This window comes from Musa acuminata, chromosome BXJ3-9 (genome assembly GCF_036884655.1).
Source record: "Musa acuminata AAA Group cultivar baxijiao chromosome BXJ3-9, Cavendish_Baxijiao_AAA, whole genome shotgun sequence".
Lineage (NCBI taxonomy): Eukaryota > Viridiplantae > Streptophyta > Magnoliopsida > Zingiberales > Musaceae > Musa > Musa acuminata.
The window spans coordinates 43,792,958-43,815,710 of NC_088357.1; the positions used below are offsets into that span (position 1 = coordinate 43,792,958).

At 37.3% G+C, this 22,753-nt stretch overlaps 3 protein-coding genes across 3 annotated transcripts; all 3 read left to right on the plus strand.

The window, feature by feature from the left end:
* The first annotated feature begins 366 nt into the window (after window positions 1–366).
* On the plus strand, window positions 367–8,968 carry LOC135649952 (tobamovirus multiplication protein 3-like). The gene is made up of 11 exons (XM_065168957.1): window positions 367–633; window positions 1,068–1,158; window positions 1,255–1,307; window positions 1,382–1,474; window positions 1,575–1,646; window positions 4,721–4,793; window positions 4,870–4,915; window positions 6,028–6,091; window positions 6,182–6,235; window positions 6,324–6,401; window positions 8,491–8,968. Exons 1-11 carry the CDS (start codon window positions 493–495, stop codon window positions 8,581–8,583), a joined length of 858 nt encoding a protein of 285 aa, XP_065025029.1. The 5' UTR covers window positions 367–492; the 3' UTR covers window positions 8,584–8,968.
* A 1,383-nt stretch (window positions 8,969–10,351) lies between these two features.
* LOC103998799 (lignin-forming anionic peroxidase) lies at window positions 10,352–11,678 on the plus strand. Its single transcript, XM_009420384.3, has 3 exons — window positions 10,352–10,680; window positions 10,763–10,954; window positions 11,040–11,678. Exons 1-3 carry the CDS (start codon window positions 10,453–10,455, stop codon window positions 11,598–11,600), a joined length of 981 nt encoding a protein of 326 aa, XP_009418659.1. The 5' UTR covers window positions 10,352–10,452; the 3' UTR covers window positions 11,601–11,678.
* A 446-nt stretch (window positions 11,679–12,124) lies between these two features.
* On the plus strand, window positions 12,125–21,810 carry LOC103998801 (probable adenylate kinase 6, chloroplastic). Its single transcript, XM_009420385.3, has 4 exons — window positions 12,125–12,446; window positions 15,473–15,613; window positions 20,148–20,420; window positions 21,396–21,810. Exons 1-4 carry the CDS (start codon window positions 12,156–12,158, stop codon window positions 21,537–21,539), a joined length of 849 nt encoding a protein of 282 aa, XP_009418660.2. The 5' UTR covers window positions 12,125–12,155; the 3' UTR covers window positions 21,540–21,810.
* The last annotated feature ends 943 nt before the right edge of the window (window positions 21,811–22,753 follow it).

Below are 22,753 nucleotides of genomic sequence, written 5' to 3' on the forward strand. Positions count from 1 at the left end.
AATAAAAAAAAATAAAAATGAACGATATCTGAAAAAAAAATAAAATTAGAGATTTTTTAGAAAATTAACCCAAAAAGAAAAGATATTAATTTTAAATTAAAAATGTAAATATATTTATGAATCATATTTTTTCCTTGATTATAATTTTTATTACTTAATTTAAATTCTTTATTAGCTTTTATTAATAAAGATAATGGCTTCGTTTTGATCTCAGGCGAATGGCATCCCTCGAGCTGCTCCTCCGCTAACGCCACGTGTCGCTAGGTGATCGCACCCGGGGCTGCGGCGGGAGGTGATCGGATCCCGCGGCCGTGACTTTTCTCGTCCGATTTATTTGTTTATTTATTTATTTATCTTCTATATTTTCGGTAACTATATTTTCCCCCTCGTCCCCTTTCTCGTTCCTCCCTCCCTCCCTCCCCGGCCTCGGATCGCGAATCGCCGGCGAGCGACCGACCGCCGGGAAATTTGGACTCCAGCGGAGGAGCTCCCATGGCGTCGTCGTCGGTACCGGCGCACGTGCTGCGTGACGGCTGGGATTGGTGGGAGGAGGTGAACAACTCGACCCTGTGGCAGGACCGCATCTTCCACGCCCTCGCCGCCCTCTTCGGACTAGTTTCCGCCGTCGCTCTCGTAATCCTCCTTTGATTATGCAAACTTGTGACTCGATTTGGCCTTTTCCTCTCCGATGATCGATCATTTTCGTGTATTAAGGAAGCAGTTTGTGTATGATAGGGTGTCTATCGGTCAAGGAATTGGTACCTTTTGCTAACGATTTGTGGGGTTAGGCTTTGGTGGAACCGCAAATTTGAGCAAATTATAGAAATATATGAAAAGATAAAGCAAGTTTAGGTGCTTTTACTGCTTTGAACTGTATGCCATACGTGATGGTTGCAATGATGATGAAACGACATGCTATGATTCTTTCGTGTAGGGTTTACTAGAAAATTTTAACAAATTATAAAAAAATACACTCTTTAATTTTTTATGGCACATTGGTGACAAAATGCTTCTTGCTTTCTAATTATTCTTATTCTGCTTGGTTACTGAAATAATCTAGTCTGCAGATACAACTGTTTAGAATCGAGTGCAGAGTACCAGAGTTTGGTTGGACAACGCAGAAGGTCTTTCACTTCCTGAATTTTCTGGTCAATGGTGGTAAGAATCTAGCTTTACTGATGTGCTTCACTCTAATACACTCGACGAGGAGGTATTTTATTGCATCTGATTTCGCTATGGTTCTTGTCTTTGCAGTTAGATCGCTTATCTTTGTATTTCGTCGGCATATCCAAAAAATAAAGCCTGAGGTTTGTTACACATAATTTTGAACGCCATAGAACCTCTTGTGATGGTATTGAACTGTTATTATCTTACCGTACAGATCATTCAACATGTTCTTTTGGATTTGCCTGGTCTCGCATTCTTCACTACTTATGCACTCTTGGTACTATTTTGGGCTGAAATATATTACCAGGTATGTCATCAGTTTTTTCTTTCCTTTATTCAACGAAATATTTTTCTTTTTATATTAATGTTTAGTCAGCTAACTTTAACTGAAATGGATTCTCATGCAGGCACGATCAATATCTATTGATGGCCTTAGACCATGCTTCTATACAATTAATGCAGTGGTTTATGCCATTCAGGTAATGACATAGTTAATTGTGTATGTGGTAGACAGCATAAATCAGGGTCGGGCCTCATTTATGTAATTACAGATCAATATCTATTGATTGTATAAATACTTACTGAAACAAACATTCCTTAGTAATCAAAGGTTGAGATAGATTTATAGCCAAGGCATCTGATGGCATGGATGGTATTACCTGCTTAAAAGAAAAGGCTCTAGAAAATTTATTTTACTTTCAAAACATCATGACTTACTGTAACTTCTTGTTTATAATTTCTCAGAAATATGCTTTTCTTTATCAAGAGTTGATGTTCTGAATTTGATGCCTTTATTAATTAGGATCCTTGGTCTCAAACATCACTTCTTTACTGTTTGATGGGAATTAGAACACTTCTCATTTGTTTTCTACTAGATTCAATTCATATTGGCTATGTAGAAGCTACTGAAAACTGCCTTTTTTTTATTATAGTATGAGATGGTGAGAAAACAGTTTATAAAATAAAGACAAAGAGAGTTCTATTAAATAAAGAAGTGCCACTAGCTGAGTAAACTAGGGAAATCTCAAACAAATTTTTAGGTTATGAAGAGAATCTAAGTTGAATAATTGATGCCAAGAATAGAGAACATATGATAGGGGTCGGGTTAAGGATAAGACTTAGATAGAAGTCCATCATAGTTTGAGAGATTATAAGATAAGTTGAGGAATTAGAAAAATAATCAGGATAGGTTACAACTAGTCATGTGGAAGTTATGAATGTAATGCAAAATGTTGGTTTTTAAAAGTGATGGTAGTGAAGCTATAATTGAAGGCTGTAGCGTGGATGGAGTTATTCGGACATTTGATTGCGGCATATATGTGAGTGCAAATGTGAGTATCACCGGAGAATTATCGATGAGTATTTTGTTGGTTGTGGAGCATAAATCTATCGATAATTTAACAAAATTCTTCAACTGTCAGGTGGCCTAATGTTAATCCTCTAAAGCTGGTCCAATATTCAAAGATGAAGAAAAGTTACTCAAGTGAGAGTTCTGCACAGACCTTAAAAGCTTAGTTGATATAGGATTCAGCGTTATCTATTTTAGCAAACTTCTGAAATTTTCCTAATTTAGAACTGAGAACAGATTACAAGAAAGGAAAGTCTCAAGGTTTGCTTTAGGGACAATTCTTCTTGACACTGACAAGACAATGGAAAAACTATGACCAATGGAGGCATAACATGTTATTGAAATGTGTTCTTTACCAAACTATAATTTGGTCCTACTTGACTCTTTTGCATGTCTGGATAATTGGACTGGATATCATGGACTATTGTGAATTAGGACATCCTATTACAAAGTAAGTTGTGGAGATATTATATAAAATAATCATTTTCATCTAATAATCTTCCCCTGTTGTCTGTTCTTTTTTGATATTCATTTACAGTTATATTATACATTAGGCCCAAGAGAACACTATAATTTTTGGTCCTAGCTTATTGGAAAAGATTTGTTCCTTTGTATCTCTATGAGAGTTTATGGTATTCTTTTCTGTACTGGCATGATGTTCACTCAGTTATTTGATCCACCTAGTCCTATCCTGTTACAACATGCTAAATGCGCCATGGGATTTAAGCTTTTAGTGTTGGAACAGAAGTCATTGTCATATAGGCTAGATGTCTTTCATTAGAATTGAAAGGAGGCGTTGCATGTATACCTGCAAAACCTAGTAATACTAGGATGTCAACCCCTGTAGAACTTGAATCTACAATTGACGGCCTTAGAATATGCATGCACATCTTCTGTCATGCATCACTACCCAGAAGTTGCAAGTATCTAGGGCCAATGACCCTAGTTGTAGGCAATGGTTGTGTCTAGCATGCATGTCTCATTTCTGAAGCATATTGAAGAATCTGGTCTTTTCCAAGGCATTGTCTGAGAAGCAATTAAGTTTTGTCCTTTGATCGTAAATAGTTCTACAGTCTGTTGGGGGTTTTATTAAATGCTCTCATTCTACATTCTTGCTCAGCAAACATTTCTGACCTTTGTCCACTCATATCAACCCTCACATACTCATACAGAACTTCAAATGAGCACAACCATACAAATGCAGGGGAGAGGGAGAATTGAGTACTTCCAAATTCTAGGATTATTGGAAAAAAAAATTGAAGCACACAAACACAAATGTACTTATGTGAGTGAGGGACAGAGTGACAAAATCCTAGGTATATTACAGAAAATGATTGTACTTATTCAAGTTGGTTTTCCAGGCTTCTGTGGATAATTGTAGCGGATTGGATAATATTCCTCGCACCGTCTTTGCTAAAAATCACTACCATGTTCTGTTAATGTGTACTTGAAAGTTGAAACCATGGGCTTTAGTTACCATGACTAAAAGGAGAGTTGATCAAGAGATCAGTAGAAATGATGATTAGGTTGAATGTCACTTTTTTATTCTGTTCAGAAGGTTGGCATGAGTTCCATGTTAGTTTGTTCTTTCAATTAATCTCATCATTTGTTATGCACTAATATAGTCGCATGTAGCACCATAATATTTGTTTCAAGGTTAACCAATTTCGTGTACCAGTACTGATGTACAAGTCAGGGCTGGGACCAGTGCTGTATTGGTGTATAGAGTGTCTGTCTGCACATACCAAGTTTTGGAAAAATCCTAAAGAGGCTGAAAAAATAAAAAAGAAGAAATTTTGTGGTACAGAGCATATATCATCCTGTACCCTGTGGTACTGACCCTGCACCGATCGTATTGCCCGGTTTACATTGGTCTGTGTACTGGTAACATGTGGGACTAATAAATTTTGTCCCTGACGGTATTGCAAATCTTGATTTGTTTATCATCATATGAAGTCGGTATATTACCTGTAAAGGTGTGCTACATGTTCATGACAAGTTTTGGCGAATCCTATCTTTTAGCATTTTTAATGCATATGTAGTTTTCTTTCCAAGATCCATCTTTGACAAATGTGATGGAAAATGTACTGAGCTTCGGTCCCTTTTCTCAGTCCCAAAGTTAATTTTTTTGCTTAGTGTAAGCATTTTGGGGCCTAAGAGACTAAAATGAGTTTTTTTTATTATATTTTTTATAAATTTCTGCAGTTTGCTCTTTGGTTTCTCTTATGGTGGGAGCCTATCCAAGCTATGATTATCCTGTCCAAGATCTTCTTTGCAGGTTTTTGTCCTAAACACTTGGATTTTATGTAGTTGATTCTGAATTTTATGAAATGGGTTGTTTTACTATTTTGTAGGTGTTTCATTGTTTGCTGCCCTCGGGTTTCTTTTATATGGAGGGAGGTGTGCTATTTAACTTGTTCTTTTGTACCAACATTTTTCTGTTTATTTGACTCACTCCTATTATCCTCTGTGAGTCATGTATCTTTAGTAGAATTTCTGCTTTGATGTATTCAAAGTACTAATGCATATCAATGCTCAAATAGGCAGTCCTGTATTAAAGAAGCGTTACCCAGTTGAAATGTTCAATATACATAAGATCTATTATCATGAATCATCATATGAATTTTATGTTTTCTGCATTTGTTTGATTACATCCTTGAAAACCTCCCTCAATAAGTTTAATAAATGCACATTCTGTTATTAAGGCTTTATGCTTGTTGTTTTGGAATTTGGTTAGGTTATCATTCTAAATATGGATGTTTTCTACTTGTGCTCTTTCTGAAATTTCACTTGATACTTCTTTACTAAAATGAAACAAGTGCACTTCTTAGTTTTTATTTTTATTTTATGATTTTCTGCCTATTACATATTGTTGAACAAATATCGATGGAAACTCATGGCAAATGCTTTTAAAAAGATTGCCGAATTCGGTTATCTGAGTTCAATGTTGTTTAAGAAGCATGTGAGCCAGCAAGACTTTGGCATTTCTTATTAGATTAGACGAAATACTCTTTTTCTTACAACAATTGCTATATTTTTCTTTCAATTTTATTTTTTCTGCTCTCTTTTGTTTAATTGCTTGTTCATGCCTTAAATTATTCATTTTAGAAACTCAATGCATGTCATGCGAGTAAAGGCTGAAATAATTAATTTGAACTAACAGAAAATCTTCGATATATAAGGCTGAAAATCCATATGATAGGCTCATTGGAATTTATGATTAACTAGGTTACCAGTAAGAGTTTTCTTACTCTTAAATGCTGTAAAATAACTGTTAAAATAAAAAAGGGATAATCCAGAGTATAAGGTTTTGCCAATGCAGGGTTTGGAGAGAGTTAATCTATGCAACTTTACCCGGGTAGAAAAACTGTTTTCATAAAATTTGAAATATTAAGTTAAAATAATCACTACAGACATGTTTAACAAAACTAATGTGTATTATCAGGTTTTCTTCTGTGATGTATAGTTATTTATAAGATGGAACTTGTTGAGTGATATTTTATATTTGGTAGGCTCTTCCTAATGCTGAAACGCTTCCCTGTCGAATCAAAAGGACGGCGGAAAAAGTTACAGGAGGTATATTTTGACTTTCTTAATGCTCTGTGTGAGACTTTGGCTCTAAATGCATTTGGCTGCAGTTGATTGAGTGAATGGGGTCTTTTTCAGGTTGGCTATGTAACCACCATCTGTTTCTTATGTTTCTTGTTGAGGTGTATTATGGTAAGTGTGAATATTATATCTCATTTTTATGTGAACTAAAATTGATATGTTGATCTAGTAAGTTCTTATTTTATTCAATGCTTCGCAGATGTGCTTCAATGCCTTTGATAAGGCTGCAGATCTTGATGTTCTAAACCATCCAATTCTGAACTTCTTATTTTATCTGGTATGATTCAAGTCTTAGCTACATTCTAACATAGTTGAGGCAGTTCCTTTATAGGCAACAATTTAGTATTGAAGTATAGCACGTTTTCTCACATCTGGTGTGGCATAACTCCGTGCTTTTAAGTGTCTATCTATTTCTGAAGAGGTATACTGCTTTAACTGTTATTTTTTTCTGTGTTGGCAAGTCCCATAATGGGATTAAGATGGTAGTCGGGAAATATCTAGTGTTGAAGCTTGTCCGTCATCTGGCTATGGTATAATGGTTGAGTGCCTGAAGCGAAGATGCAATAATTCTTATTTTAGTGTTACATATTATCTGATTTCATCTGACAATTCTCAAAATATTATGGCATGAGCTTGAGATCAGGTGACTGATAATTATCAACATTGGCTGTTAGTATCAACTTAAGAGATATCTTCATTTTGTTGTTGCATATACCAAGAAGGATTTTTTGTTTTATTGGACTTATAAAAGCTCAAATCTAGGTGTCACTCGTTGTGTACAACAAAGTTATTTAGCTTTTTTTTCCTCCCTCTTTTAGATTCTTGCAAAAAGCAAGTAATAATTTTAACTCTAATGTCATCAATTTTTCATGTGGTGTGTACAGGCTAGATAATTACCTTGAAGCAGGCAGTTATTCTTTATGGTTATATTTCATATCATCTAGGGAAAGACAAACAAATATATAAGCGTGGATATGGCAAATGCTTGGGTGAAGGGGTTTTCATAATGATGTTCCACTCTTGGTTCAGTCATAATGCTCTGACAAGTCCTGGAGTAGGCTTGCCGAATAATATTATGTCCGTGAATAACTAACGAACAATCTAATTACTAATACCTGACAACTAGTTTGATACTCATAAGAGAGGATTGAGCAGTGTTTCTGCTATTGATTTAACTATTTGTTATCCAATTTTTCTCTCTTTTTATTTGGGAATTTTGCTTTCCTTCTTAATCACTTAGTTCAATCTAACCATTACACATATTTTACATTTTCAATAAACTATATATAAGGTTGGCATATTTTTTAAGTTGTATTATAGCAAGCTCTCGCGTGTGAAAATCATAAAGTCCTTTTCCTAACTGGTCCCATGTCCAAATAAAAAAAAAAGATAATTGCTAATGACTTAATGTATTACAAGCACATTCGTGGTATTTAGGTGCATATTATGGTTCTAGGTCACCACATGTGCAGTCATCATTTGGTTTAAATAGGACTTTTCATTTATAATTAAATAATTCAGCAACACTTTATAATTTAGAAATTGGGCATATTTAGAAATGTCCTATATGCATATTAGAACCTGTTCAAGCGATAAACAATGGTGAACTTTATACAGACCATACTTTATTGTCATGTAATATCTTTTTAGACAATTAAAATGTGGAGTAAAGAAGGGAACAAAACATATGATAACATGGTTCTTATATCCTACCAATGCAGTTTTCTTCACATAATCTGACTTTCTGGAGTATCTATGCAATTACCGAGGCCTCTATAGGCATATCACATCCTGCCTTCCATGCAAGTCAGTCAAAAGAACTGCCCTGCGATAATGATTCCGCATTTTCTTATTCTAGGACACATCAAAGGATTTCTTCATGAATTTGCATGGACAAGTTACTATTTTATGTTTCACTTGTCAGGAGAGAGAGTTTTAACTTTCATGCTGACAGTAGTCAATAAGTCAGTCTCAAATTAGTTATTACTGAAGTCTTTTATGCCTCTTACCTTTGGGGGGGTTAACCGACACAATTTTGCGGTCATTGTTAAGAATAGTAACCACCACTTTTAGGGGGTCATTCTACTGCTCTTGAATGTGGTCTCAGATTATAAATGGAAGTTGTTTTATTCCTCAAAAAGTTCAGTTGATGGTTTTGCTAAGCCAAGATATGAACTTGTCATTCATGTTTTATCCAAGTGTAACTTGTCGTAGACTTCTAAGGTAAATGTGTAGACTTGTAAAACTGCATATGATTCCACATCAATCTATTAATTTTTACTCTCGTTTTCTATTGTCTTATCTGACATAATCAGACATGCTAAACATGTATCACTAATCTATTTTAATTTTGTGAAATTTTGCAGCTTGTTGAAATTCTCCCTTCCTCCCTGGTTCTTTTCATTTTAAGGAAACTGCCACCTAAGCGCAGGATTACCCAATACCACCCAATCCACTGATTCAGGGATCGATCATACCACCTTCATCCTTTTCTCAATCTCGTGAAGAAATCTATATAATAGCTTGGGAAGTCGATGCTCTATCATTTTAGTCTGCAACATGGGACCAGAAATAACTGCAAACATTAAGGCTGCTCAATTTCTTACAAATAGCTTCTGGGAGAGGCTGCTGATCTTTGGGAACATTTTATGTAAGGTCTACCTATGAGTCTCAAATCTGCAACACCCATCTGTTTCTGAGCTGCAACTTACAAGAAAGATCTTATATGCCTTAAGCAGCCTGCAGCTATATTGATCTAAAGTTATTTGTCTGTCATTTTGCTGTCCCCTTGGGTTCGAATTGCTTAAATGCATCAGCGTTAATGTGAAATTATCCATGACATCATGTCTCATATGTTAATTATGGATGCCAAAGTAAACCTTGATGTGCCTAATAATGTGTTCATTCTCCTTACGCTCTCGGCCTAAGAATTAGGTGCATAGTTGTGCAAATCGTATTGTCTTGTCACTGCAAATATCACTATAAATTATTCCCAGTATCATATACCGCAATGTGATGAACATTAGAACATCAGAACTAAGGGGAGTGAATCACATACCATCTGTGGCACCACCTGTGAATGATCCGCAGGTTGCAGTTGGAATCAAGTGCACAGTTCCATCTTGAGAGCATTTGGAGCAGGTCTTCGGCGAGTTAAATGTGCTACAAGGAGGAGATTTAATTCACCAAAACTATCGGTCTAAACTGACGGTCTAAGTTGAATGTTTGGTCATGTTTTCTATCTTCCATTCAACTCAATCTTTGTTGGTTTGGGCCTCCACAGTCTGCCAAGATAACCCATCTCTTATGAATCCTTTCTTGTGTCCAAATAAACCACTGTATATCTTATTATTTCAATATTTTACAACTCGATTATTATCCAAACACACCTACTGCTTTCTGAAGTAATTAACACATTTCATGCTTAAATATATTCATGTTGTGATTTAGACTCATGTTGGGAATGTAATTAACTATATTATGGGCCAATGACACATGTAGTTCAAAGGAATTCACTTGAGCTGTTCATTGGAATTTATCCTGTCAATAGAATCTCATGTGCTATTTCGTAGCAGAAGAAACATAGTAAATGTTTCTGATCCAAATGCTGTCTTTGCCTGATTTCTTTTGCTTCAGACGTTGATGGCAACATAATTGTTATCAACAAAAAGGACCAAGTCGACAATGATTGATTCTTAAGCAAAGCCACCAGCTTTGACCAATCATATCAACTGCAAAGGCAGGCCACAATTTGATGGCAAAGTTTGGTCCAAATAGATTTGCCTAGGAAAACCTAAAAGATTAATGATAGAAAGTAACAATAACTAGAACTAGTTTACAATTCTAAGATTTGATTGCTTCAAACACTGCTATTTTATTGAACAGATCATTGGAAGACCATGTCAAGTTTGCTATTATAACACGTGAAGAAAGTAACAGTCAGCCACAAGCAGCCACTTCACACCTCATCTTTGTCATCTTTAAGGACAAAAAGACAGAGATTGCTATTAGATTGAGTATAACCCAATAAAGAGCATGTCAAACTATGAACCATTCCACCAGAGTTGTTGAGAAGATTGCTAGTAGACATTGTCATGGAGGGAAGCTGCATGAACTTTCAAGGAAGAGCTTTGAATCCGCTGCACGTGGAGATTGAGTGTGGAGATCTCCCACTGCGTGGCTTTTGGCCCTATAAATTGGCCCTGTCATCCTCTACAAATCATCATCACAAAGCTACCTCACTTCTTATTCTTCCTCTTCTCCTTCGAACCCTCATCTCTTTCTCCTTCAACTTAATTGATCCGTTTCTTCAGCAATCCATCGTGGAAATGAGTTCTGCAAGAGTTTCCAGCTTCACACAGGCATTGTTGCTGGCTTCGCTCTTACTGTTCATGACTGCAATGTCTTGTGAGGCGCATCTGACACCCAAGTACTACGCCAAGTCCTGCCCGCAAGCTCTCTCGACCATCAGGGCTGCCGTGAGGCGCGCCGTCGAACGCGAGCGTCGCATGGCGGCGTCGCTTATCCGCCTCCATTTCCATGACTGCTTCGTTCAGGTAAGCTTCAAGCTTCTTCTTCCCCTCGCCATTCCCTCGTGTGCGCGCTCATCGGTTTCATATGCTCGGCCAACTTCGCCAGGGATGCGACGCGTCGCTCCTGCTCAAAGATGCCGAGGGCATCGTGAGCGAACAGAACGCGCCCCAGAACTTTAGATCAGCGAGAGGGTTCGAAGTCATCGACAGCATCAAGTGGGCGGTCGAGAAGGTGTGCCCGGGAGTGGTTTCTTGCGCCGACATCCTCGCCGTCGCAGCGCGGGACTCATCGGAATACGTAAGCGCGCGCCATTATCATGTACTCTACTTGATGCCTCCATTCGAATTCCGGACGCGTTGAACTGTGAGCGATCCTTGTGCAGGTTGGTGGCCCGACATGGAAGGTGAAGCTTGGAAGAAGGGACTCCACCACTGCGGCCAACAAAGATTTGGTCCAGAGAGACCTGCCCGTAGCGTTCGACAACCTCGATGAGCTCATCTCCTCGTTTGCTCGCCAAGGACTTAGCATCAAAGACATGGTTGCTCTGTCAGGTTCCCACACCATCGGCCAAGCTCAGTGCGCCACCTTCCGGAACAGGATCTACAACGAGCCCAACATCGACCATGGCTTCGCCGCCCTTCGACGCCGACGGTGCCCCTCGTCACAGGTTCTCGGCAACAGCACCCTGGCGCCGCTGGACCTGGTCACGCCCAACTCGTTCGACAACAACTACTACAAGAACCTCCTTCAGAAGAAGGGCCTGCTGCACTCCGACCAGGTGCTCCTCAGCCACGGGCCCACCGGCGACATGGTGAAGTACTACAGCAAGAACCAGGCGGCTTTCTTCGCCGACTTCGCGGCCGCAATGGTGAAGATGGGCGACATCGCCCCCCTCACTGGCTCAGCAGGGGAGGTCAGAAGGACTTGCAGCGCCATCAACTGATGCATGCCTACCATATCATTTGATCCATTCTGTATACTATTGCTTTGAATAAACAAGATGTCAAGTGTAAGTACACAACCGAGAAAGATCTCTCAATGTCTAAGTGTTCAATAAGATATTCCATTATTACTCCATTTACATGTTATATGTTTGAAAGGATGATCATATTTTTCAAAAAAATATTAATTAATATAATTAATAAAATTTTGATAACTACTTTTAAAGCATATAAATATTAATTATATAACTTTAATAACTAATAAAAAAATTATTATTATTATTATTATATAGCTTTTAAAGCATATAAATATTAATTATAGTATATATATATATGTAGGGGTATATATGCAAGTTTTTTGATTGCCTAGGGATATGTTTTGTATAACTACATTTAGAGGGCTAAATTCGAAACATCAGTAATTTTGGAGAGAACATGAAATTTAGATTATTTTGGGGGTCTTTTAGCATATTACGCCGACCAAAGTATATACCCATCGAAGGAGACTCGAAGTTGGTCCATCGTGTCTACCGTTTCCATCACCTGGCTACGGCGAAATGGATGCCGTCAGTCGCCTGTGGAGAGGCTGCGCCGCGGTCTGGTCTCCCGCGAGGATGTGGCTGTCGTTGGAGATGGGCGCTAGGTTTTCGACCAGCCTGGCCCGCCTGGGGCCGCCGATGACGAGGGATCCCGGTGGCCGGGGCGTGCACTGGGTGTTCTTGGGGTGTCCAGGCGTCGGGAAGGGAACCTACGCTAGCCGCCTCTCTCAGCTCCTCGGGGTGCCTCACATTTCCACCGGTGATCTCGTCCGCGAGGAGCTCGCCTCCTCAGGGCCCCTTGCTCAGCAGGTAATTTCGTTGGGGTGCGCTTGTCTTAGCTAAAGATTGCTCATTTATATTGTTTCTTTTTTTGTTGTTCTGTGCACGCCGTCTATGAACTGGAAATGTAGTGGTTTTATATTCTAATGAGGGTTGCTCACGTTTTGGATTATTAGGGGATGGGGAAGTTGGTTTAGGTCTAGTTGCTTGGTTATTTCTGGCCATGAAATAGTTGATGGGATGCCAATTAGTGAGCATAACAATTGCTCCAAATTTGCATAAGAGGTGATGATTATGTTTGATTACTGATTGAGACATCCTTTGGCTTGTAGCAGCAGAACCATTCTTTATAACTTGTATTTAGTAATTTGTTACAGTGGTCCACACCGGATGAACAACAAAATCACAAATTCAATTTTCTCCAAAAATAACCAACTTTTGGCCTTTTTAAAATGAATCATCTTTTCATATGCTTCTCCACAACGAAGGACTAAGAAGGAAAGGAGAGAATGAAACAATATTACCAACTTGAACTTGGTTCCATCCCTTCTTCATTTTATGATATTAATAAGTTTTGTCGTATCACAGCATACCGCTCGGTATGGACGGTACATCAGTATGCTCGCATATATCATATTTTGATATGCTCGGAATGGCTCGGTATAACTTAGTACTTACCGTACTAACAACTAGTCGGTACATCGGTATGGATTGACAAGACGAACCATGGATATTAATTCAAGTTTTGCTGCTAAGGACATTCTGATGGTCATTATAATCATCCACTGGTGGAAATGAAGAGAAAGACTTCATCAGATACCAACTTGATCATTCAAGTTGCCACTGTAATATAATGAAAAAAAAAAACAAAAAAGAAAAGTTAACAGTTTCTCACAAGTCCTAGGGTAAAAGAACAAAGACATTTGTTGCTTAATTGGGCAAGTATTGTGCCTAATTAAGTGAAATAAGAACATCTTCCATTGATACACAAATAAAAGAGGAACACAAAAGTAACGTGGTTATCATTGATGGGTGGTACTATCTTTGGCGCCCCAAGTGATATGAATGATTTGTCTCTCATTGTATTTTATTCATATCACTAGTGTAGCAAGTTTACAGTTACCGATTTATTTTAATTTGTAGAATTCTGATGAATTCATGATACAATACAGAAGCAATAACTGAAAGATCATTGGCATACTACTAGCCCTGGTTGATTAATAAACCATCCAAGTAAAACCATGTTTTAAAAGTGCATAATTCCGTCAGTTCATGCTAGTTCATCGAGGCTACAGTAGTCTTTGTCGAAAACCTAATTCTCGGAAGAAAGTAATAACTGTTATTTGCAAAAAGAAAAATTAAAATCCAACAACTTTATAAGTTCCTCATAGGCAATGTCCCAGCTTTCTAGGTAAAACTGGCTAATCAGCATCCATTTATGATCCAATATTATTGATGTCAATTGCTAACTGTTGATGCACTTTACTGCTTTTTCTAATGAATATCTGTCTTTGGTCATGAAATTTACCATTCAATATTAGCTTCTGTGGCACAATTATGTTACTGCTGTAAAAATGAATCTGGTGTGGAAATTGAAAAATCAATTACTTATTCTTGTCATGACACTGGTTGTCTTTTTCCTTTTAGCATGAGGCTCTAGAAATATCAAAAGAACATTTACTACATAGAGAAATTTTAGTTAGGTATTCTGTTTAGAACTGGATAAATTTGACATAAATAATTCTGTTAACATGGTGAACCTTGTGCTAAAATAAGGCTGCTCGTTCGTTACATAAGAGTGTCAGATGTTTGAGTTGCAAAAGAAGCTACATGCTTGCAAAGATAAGACTACACATTGCCCCCTACCTAGATTTTCACGTTCGCAGGCTTGTAACTGGATCACCCTTACTTTTTCTAAAGAAAGTTGTAACATGTAATAGAATGGTAGATATACTATTTGAATTTTCAAATATACGCCTATGAGGGTGACAATAAACTAACTAGAAAGTGAAATTTATGTTGAACACTAATATGTCTTTGCATGCTCTAGACATGTTTTGGCTGTTCCATTCTTGTTCTTCGTATGTGGTAGGTACGGGCATCATAGGTTTCAAACTTTGTAGATTCTTGACTTTAACTCTTGGGAACATTGGTAACTGTATGGTGGATACTTTCTAGAACATGTTACTATATTGATTTTTTCGCAAAATAGCCTAAGTCAATTGATTATTGTTTATAGAGGTAATAGCATATGTTGAGGATGATAGAGCATCTTGCGGGAAACTTGACATGGATTTCATCATTAATCATTCATTATTGGGTTAAATCAAAATGAAATCATTTCAGTGGAAAAAAAAAATCATCTTTTGTTTTGACTACTATAAAGCAAGGTTCGCAATACCGTACCATACCGGTATTTCGATCTGGGCTCGGTACCGGTACGGTACGGTATACCCAAGTGTGCTGAGTACTTTAGCACTGATACAGTGCTACAGTACTCTCGGACCGGACACAGGCGGTCCGCGTACCGACAACCGGTCAGACCGGTACATACCGCCCATACGGGCGGTACAGTTTGGTACTGCAGACCCTGCTATGAAGGATCTATTGCTATAGTGTTCTAGATAGGCCATAGGCAAATTATTTTGTTGTCAATTGATAGAAGCTGAGAGTTGCAACTTTGTTTCTAGAACTGTCAACTTTATATTCCTCTCCTCTGTTAATTCATTCTACATTTTCTGCAGCTGAAAAAATCTGGTTTCGATAATGTTTACTTGCTGATATAAAATTAATAGGCTACATATCTTATAGTTGGGTGGAAATCTGTTCCTTCAGAGTTGTATTGTTGCCCCTTTCTATCTCAGATTGCCATAAGTCATACTTCTCGATGAAGAAATAGAATATCTTTCAATATCATTGAAGTGCTCATGATTTGCTTATAATATGCTCTAGCATTTGAAAGCTCCGTTTCATGTGACAGTGAGTGAAAGGATTTTTTTGCTCTATCAGATGTCAGTGTTTTATTTACACATATAATTTGTAATTTTATTTTGCAGCTTGCTGGAATTGTAAATCATGGTCAATTGGTATCAGATGAGATTATCATGAGCTTGTTAATTAAACGCCTTGAACATGGAGCAACTAAGGCTGAATCTGGATCCATTCTTGATGGTTTCCCACGAACAATAAGACAAGCGGTAAGCTAATGAATTTTGTACGAAGCATACAAAATGTAATATCCATTTCTACTTGGTTAATTAAAGATAAAGTTGATTGAGAATTTAGGCTTCTTAGTAGCTTCCATCTTATTTTTGGTTACCGTGCTGGCTGATCATCATCTCATTTTGTTTTATTTTGTGCAGAAAATTTGTTTAAACAGAGATTGTGCAATCTAAAGCAATATGACTAGTTTTTTATTGTTGTAGACATTTAAGCTTTAAATTTGATTTTGTAAATTGATGTGGATGATAAACATTTAAAGTTTGTGAAGTTCATAATGAAAATTGCTGGAGCAATGCAGTCAGTTTTTGGATATATGATTCATTTTTAAGGCCGATCTTGTTTTTTAGCAATTCCTACTAGGTACTAGAAATGGCAAAGGTAGATTTCAGGTTACCGTAAAAGGTGGTAATAGGGTTCGTAACTTTATGTTCATGGTATCTCCTCTAGAGTAGCTGTTATTTCTTTCTTACTGTTTATTCCATGCAATTAGTTACCTCATTCATTTGAAGAAGGATCGGTTTGGTTGTTCTTTGCTGTATTTTCTGTGTAACAGTTGGCCCCAGTCAACCCAACCAGTCAATTGAACTAACATAATCTGTTTGAGGGAACCAGCCATTTAAAGGAATAGTACAGTTTCTTTGGTTCTGTCTCTGTGTACGGAGACATTAGCCCCATGCCTTGTTCAGCTGCAGCTCCAATAGCTAGGCACTCTTGCCATATAAAGAAGCAAACAACAAGCGGAAGATGTTAGAGAACAGTGTCTTTGGCTGCTAAAAACAAGGTAGAAGAAATTCTTTTATATTTGATTTCTCTTTTCCTTTTCTCTCTATTCTTTTTCTATCCTCTTTAAAAGTGATTGGCGTCCCCATATTGGCATAAATGTGCCTTAGTCTTTGTTGACCGCCCACATGGTTTTCCACAATATAATTTCCAAACTTTTCTTCCTAAGATAATGAATCATGATCATTAGATTGGTTCTACTGCATCAATATACAGAATGGAATCAGCATAAAACTTCGGCTAAAAAAGGAAAGACAGCTAGTTCAAAGTTGTGGGCAAACAAGTGTAGCTTTTAAATAATGTCATAAAATCAATTATGGAAATGAGATCTTTGAACATAAAATAAATTTTTTTTATCTTTAAGGTTCCTTAAGTTTTTACCCTAAATATGGTACTTGTAAATTAATCCATGAAATCATAATTTTTTTTAATATTGGTTTATGATCATCTTGGTTATAAAGTGCAATTAACTATATGGTTTAAATTTGTACTTTTCCATCATTAACTTTATATTGTATTCTTTTGCCTGGTACCCTTTTTTAAAAAAAATCTTTGATAGTCCTTTTCCATTCAACAATGTCTACTTCCATGACAAAGACTGTTATGTTGGTTGACATATGTTGTATCGGTTGAAGCTTCTCAAGCATGAAAGACATTAGCACATACCATGCTGACTTATATTTGAGGTGCCAACATATGACCAGAAACGGTTTTGTCCTTTGATGGTTGGCATTGGGGCATGTTCAGTTTCTCAACTCTCTCAAGACAAATTTAGATATTCTCTATCAGCTTCGTGCTTGCAAGAGCAACGTTGTTTATGTTTTTCTTCCTTAATGCTTTGCTTTGGACCACCCTTTTAATAGGGTTTTTACATGATTATCTTTTCAAATTTTGGAAATAGAAGATCCTTTGCATATGTCACTCCTCTTAGCACCCATCGAATAAACTTTGTAACTACTTTCCATTCTTACTAGTAGCTAACTTTAGTTTAAATACAAATTCTCTATACCGAAAACTAAGGAACGTTGTCTCGTGCTGATCGGCTATATTGGTTGTTGGTCGTACATTACATATCGGTTGCTACTAGTGTATTGACGTTCCAAGAGAAGGATAAAAAAATGGCCTAAAATTCAAAAAGCCCTATTTGAGGGCTTTTTTCTCGTAATTTCTTGGTATATAAATTGTATTTTGATAAGAATAAAATGTGTTTAAGCCATAAAATAGAAATTCTAGGTTATAAGGGTACAAAATTGAATGAGTGTGAGTGAGAGGAGGGAGGAGGATCTAAAGAGCCAAAATAGGGCCCAATCGTAAATTTGATTGTTGGGACTTGATTTGACCCAAGAAGAGCCCGATATGGTCGAAATTTGACTATTATTAACCTGCATTGGTTAGTAAAAATTGTATCAGGTGATGCAAGAGGTGTAATGCTCGAAAGTATTTTTGAAAGTGCTAGGCGCAAAGTCCCAAATGCTTGAGGCACTGGACGCTCGCCTAGGCACCTACCTGAGCAAAGCAAGATGTTTAAGGATATTAAAATATAAAAATATATTACGATTGATAAATATGATCATAAAAATAAAAATGTTATATTAAATTGTAATCATATAACATACCAAATCATATCGTTCATCTTCTAATAACAAAAATGTCAAAACAGTAAAGTTGCTATGAAACAATTGAGAGGAGTAACCGACAACTTTGGAGGAAGGTGGGGGAAGGCGATAGAGGAAGCTACAGACGAAAGCGTTAGCGGTGGAGGAAGCTTCGGATGAAGGCTACAATGGCAAGGGAAGCTTCAGACAAAGACGTTGATGGCGGAGGAAGCTATGGAAGAAGGCGTCAATGACGGAGGAAGCTTCAAACGAAGGCATTGGTGGCGGAGGAACCTTTGGGTGAAGGTGTTGACGGTGGAGGAAGCTTCAGACGAAGGGGTTGGCGGTAAAGGGAGCTATGCACGAAGGCAAAAGCGGCAAAGGGAGCTACGCACAAAGGCAGCTATGGCGGACATAGGGTTTCAAAGTTGGGTTGGGTGCACTGAGGGGGTAGTGTCAGGGCTCTTTAGTTGGTTCGATTGAAGCAACTTGCCTATTCAATCAAACCAGGCATGAATAAAATACACCTTCACTTAGGCGCTTGCTCAAGGCGCATAGTGCTTGTGCTTAGGCGAGCGCTCAGGCGACACTTTAGTAAATAGCGTCACCCAGAGGTTGCGCTCGGGTCTTGCCTTACTTGAGTGCATAGGCGAGCGCTTGGGCACTTATTAAAAACACTGATGCCTGGTACGCCCCCTAATAGTGTACCACCCGAAATGGGTTGGGTCAATTTATCGGTCAACTAGAGAATCAATACATACTGTCGGTTTTGTACCATATCGAGTGATACATCAATACATGCCTAAAACATTCTTATTATTCTCATTGATTATTTTACTTCTTATTTTCATTTCTCTTTCACTACAATTGCCTTAGGCTTCCTCTTTCTTTTTCTTTTTCCTTTCATTACACACTTCCATCTTGGAAGAGTAATATATATTTTGAGGATTTAGGGAGTTGAAGACTTCGAGCCGATAATATTACATCAGGAAGAGGGTTGGAGTCCACTGAGAAGCTACTCAATTTGATGGGTATATGTCAATTGGAGTTTCAAGATCATTATATTAACAGTCATCTAATGGATGATGTGTTATTCATGTCAATTTGAGTTTCAATGACATTATTCCAACAATCAACTAACATATATTAACTAGAGTGATATACTTATAAGTTTTTAAGATTTGTAAGGACAATATGCTAAATCTAAACTTCAGAGTGGTAAGTATCGCTAATTTACAAGGGTATATACTTGCACAATTTTTCCTTCAATATTTAAGGGATTAATAAGCAATCTCAAAAGATGTAAACTAGTTGCACAAGAACTTCTAAAGTCTTGTATCTTGAGACTCAAGTTACATGAAGCATGTGATATATTCCAAGGTCTTAGTGCTGATAAGAGTGCAAATGTCTTCTAATTTCTTCGAAGGAATTCTACCCATGAATGCTAAAATGGTAAAACAATATGCACAGTATAAAGCCGAGTAACCAACTCACTAGCAACACAAAGATGTTGATGTTCTGCATTTGGTCTCTAACGTTGTCTAGTGCTCAAAACATGCAATCTCACCACACAAATCAGTATCAGAATGCAGTTATAAGCTTGGTATAAGTTGGAAGTTCTATTTACAAGTCTGTTAAGATTATCCATTGTCACTTTCTAGCTGGAGAAATGTTCGTGTCACATCAGAGGGCCCATTATTACTGAAATATTTTTCTCAACTCCTCGTCTATATTCTTTACTGATTAGCTCACTTTATTAAAGATAAATCACTAGTACTATGGTAATCTAAACACTCTTGCTTCAGCTGTTTCCCCCATTTAATCCTTAGACAAGTCCAGAAACAGTCTCAAGTATCTCTGGAACTTATCATCAAGATTTGCCATTTAGTGTTAACATTTCAAAATCATTTTATCACTGTTCTTACCTCCAAATTTCTAACAAATAAAAAGAAAAAGGAAGTCCTATTCCTTTTGTATAGAAGTCTTTCTTATGCTCAGTGTCAGCCAATCTGATGTTCAGACAACAGATCTTAAAATATTTACCTGAAAATAGTGATGATAGCTTTTAATCTTTAACACTAATGCTGTGAGAAATTGAGTGTGCTCTTATTTTGCGCATGTACTAATATATCAGGAAATACTAGAGGGAGTCACAGAAATTGACCTGGTCATCAATCTTAAACTCAGAGAAGATGCACTGCTTGCAAAGTGCCTTGGAAGAAGAATTTGCAGCCACTGTGGAGGGAATTATAATGTTGCATCCGTCAACATCAAGGGTGAGAACGGGAGGCCAGATTTTATTATGGCTCCACTTCTACCCCCAGCAGATTGCGCATCAAAACTCGTAACTCGAGTAGATGATACTGAAGAGGTCGTGAAAGAGCGATTGCGAATATATAATGAAATGGTAAGACACTAACTTATCATGTGCTTATTTTAGGATAATTGCTCAATTTTCTGATCTACTATTTGTATGCTCAAGTGCAACAAAAATTTAAATATTGACTTACGGAAAACCTCTTCCATGGAAAATGAACTGAAAAATTATTTTGTTTGTTTCAATGGAAAAAAATTATTCTTTAATCCACTTTTTTATTGTTTGAAATGAAATGGGAAAGGAAAGGAATGAAAAGGAGTTCACTCAAGCTAAATGGGGATGGAAAGAATTGAGTGCAAGTTTTAAATTTTCCTTTGTTGGCCATAAAATTTATATCAAGGATTTAAAGTCAACATTTGATTAAATAAATTCCTATTGAGATATCTGCAATTGTTGTATATAAAAACAGTCAATACTGTTGTAGGCAAGGTTTCAAATATTGACAGTACAGGTTGGTATGGATCGATATTTATCAGTCCAGTGGTACTAGAATCACTTCAGTGAATGAAAGAATGTGAGTGGTTGCAAAACACAAGTACGAGTGGTTGCAAATTTATACTACAACTGTAGCTTACTGGGAAAGACTGATGATGGGAACGAAGATAGCCCAGTGATGAACAGCAACCACTTCAGTGAATGAATGTGAGCCTCTTGTTCAAGTCACTAAGAAAATATTTCTTGTAGACCATAAGTGTTCGGACAATCCTATTTGTTCCCCCTTTTGAATGATAGCATGGTTTCATCAATAAATACTAGTGGTTTTGATATGTTGTTCGAGATGATCAGGGGACTGTGCGGATGTGATGCTGACAATCACATGCACATCTGGGTGCATGTTCACTGTCATGTTGCTTATAACTGTTCTTATTTCATTTATGCTGGTAGCTGGATAAGTATCAAACATTGTATATGATGATACTGTATACTTATAGTGATTGCCTGACCTACCTACCAAATTATGTGGTAGATATTATAATGTTGCCTAATTATGGTTTATTTCTACAGAGCAAACCAGTTGAGGAATTCTACCGTGCAAGGGGGAAGCTCTTAGAGTTTGATTTACCGGGAGGGATCCCTGAATCTTGGCCAAAGCTGTTGCAAGCACTGAATCTTGTTGACCATGACCACAAACAATCAGCATCAGCATGATTACACTTCAGCATTTGGTCCTCCTTCTCAGGTGTATAATCAATGTATGTGTTAATTATACAACAATTTTGTCTATGAAGTCTCAATCTAAGCTTGTAATTTCATTGAGATTGTAATTACAATGGGATAGCTGCTGTCTCAGGCTGTAATTACATTGAGATTGTAATTTCATGAAGAATGGTTCCAAGTCAGAGTTGCTGAAATGATGGAGGTCAAACTAATCCTGTAAGTAGTGATTTTGATCTTGCTGGATGAAGCTTCTTTCTGCCAAGTTTAAGCTCAAAAGTTGTATGGTTTTTCTGATGTTCCTTCTATTCTTTCAAGAACAGGATGATGCAGAAATATTTATTACCTGCTTCATATCTGCACTACTTTTCACGAAAACTACAGCTTGGCTAATTTCAACATCACCATATTTCTTTGAATATGATTAAAGTTCACGGTAATGGGATTGTTGACTAAAATCACAAACTGTATTGAAATTGTTTTGGCTTTTCGAAAAAAGTGGTCTTCTAATTTTTGAGCTGCAGACACCAAATAAATAGAAATTAGCTTTGCCAGGTGTTGTGTGTGATAAGTTGCTGAAACATGGAACTATCTAGTCTCTGTCTCACATAAAGCAGGAGCAAGTGACTATATACAAGAGTAGGTAGGATTATTATCATTAATTTAGATTTATGTTACCTGATTTGGATTTGTTTAAGTGTTATCTCCAAAGTCAGATCACTGACTGCATAGGATTATTAGCATCAACTGTTATGCTACATGTTTTAGATTTGTTATCTCCAAAGTAGGTCAATAAGTGAGATGCTAGGGATGACATGACCAACCAAGTCCGAGTCCGAAGTAGAACTATAAGTGAGATGGTAGGGACGACATGACCAAGTCCGAGTCTGAAGTAGAAACAGGATGGTGCGATTCGAGATGCCAAGGAACTGACGTGTATAGTTAAAGTCGTAGTGTCGATGTGGTGTCGAAGTATCGAAGTTGAGCTAATGTGGTTAAGAAGAAAATTCTTTATGCCAAATCTGAGTTGAAACAAAATTTTGATAAGTATATAAGGCTGATGTGGTAAATGTGGCTGATTTAATTTGGTAGGATTTGATGGATTAGGTTTTGTTAGGGTAAATCATCGTCAACGTCCGAGTCAATCCGACACGGTCCAAACCCAAGAGCGTAGGAGTGTTTAGGGTGACTATGAGATGTTTCCAAAG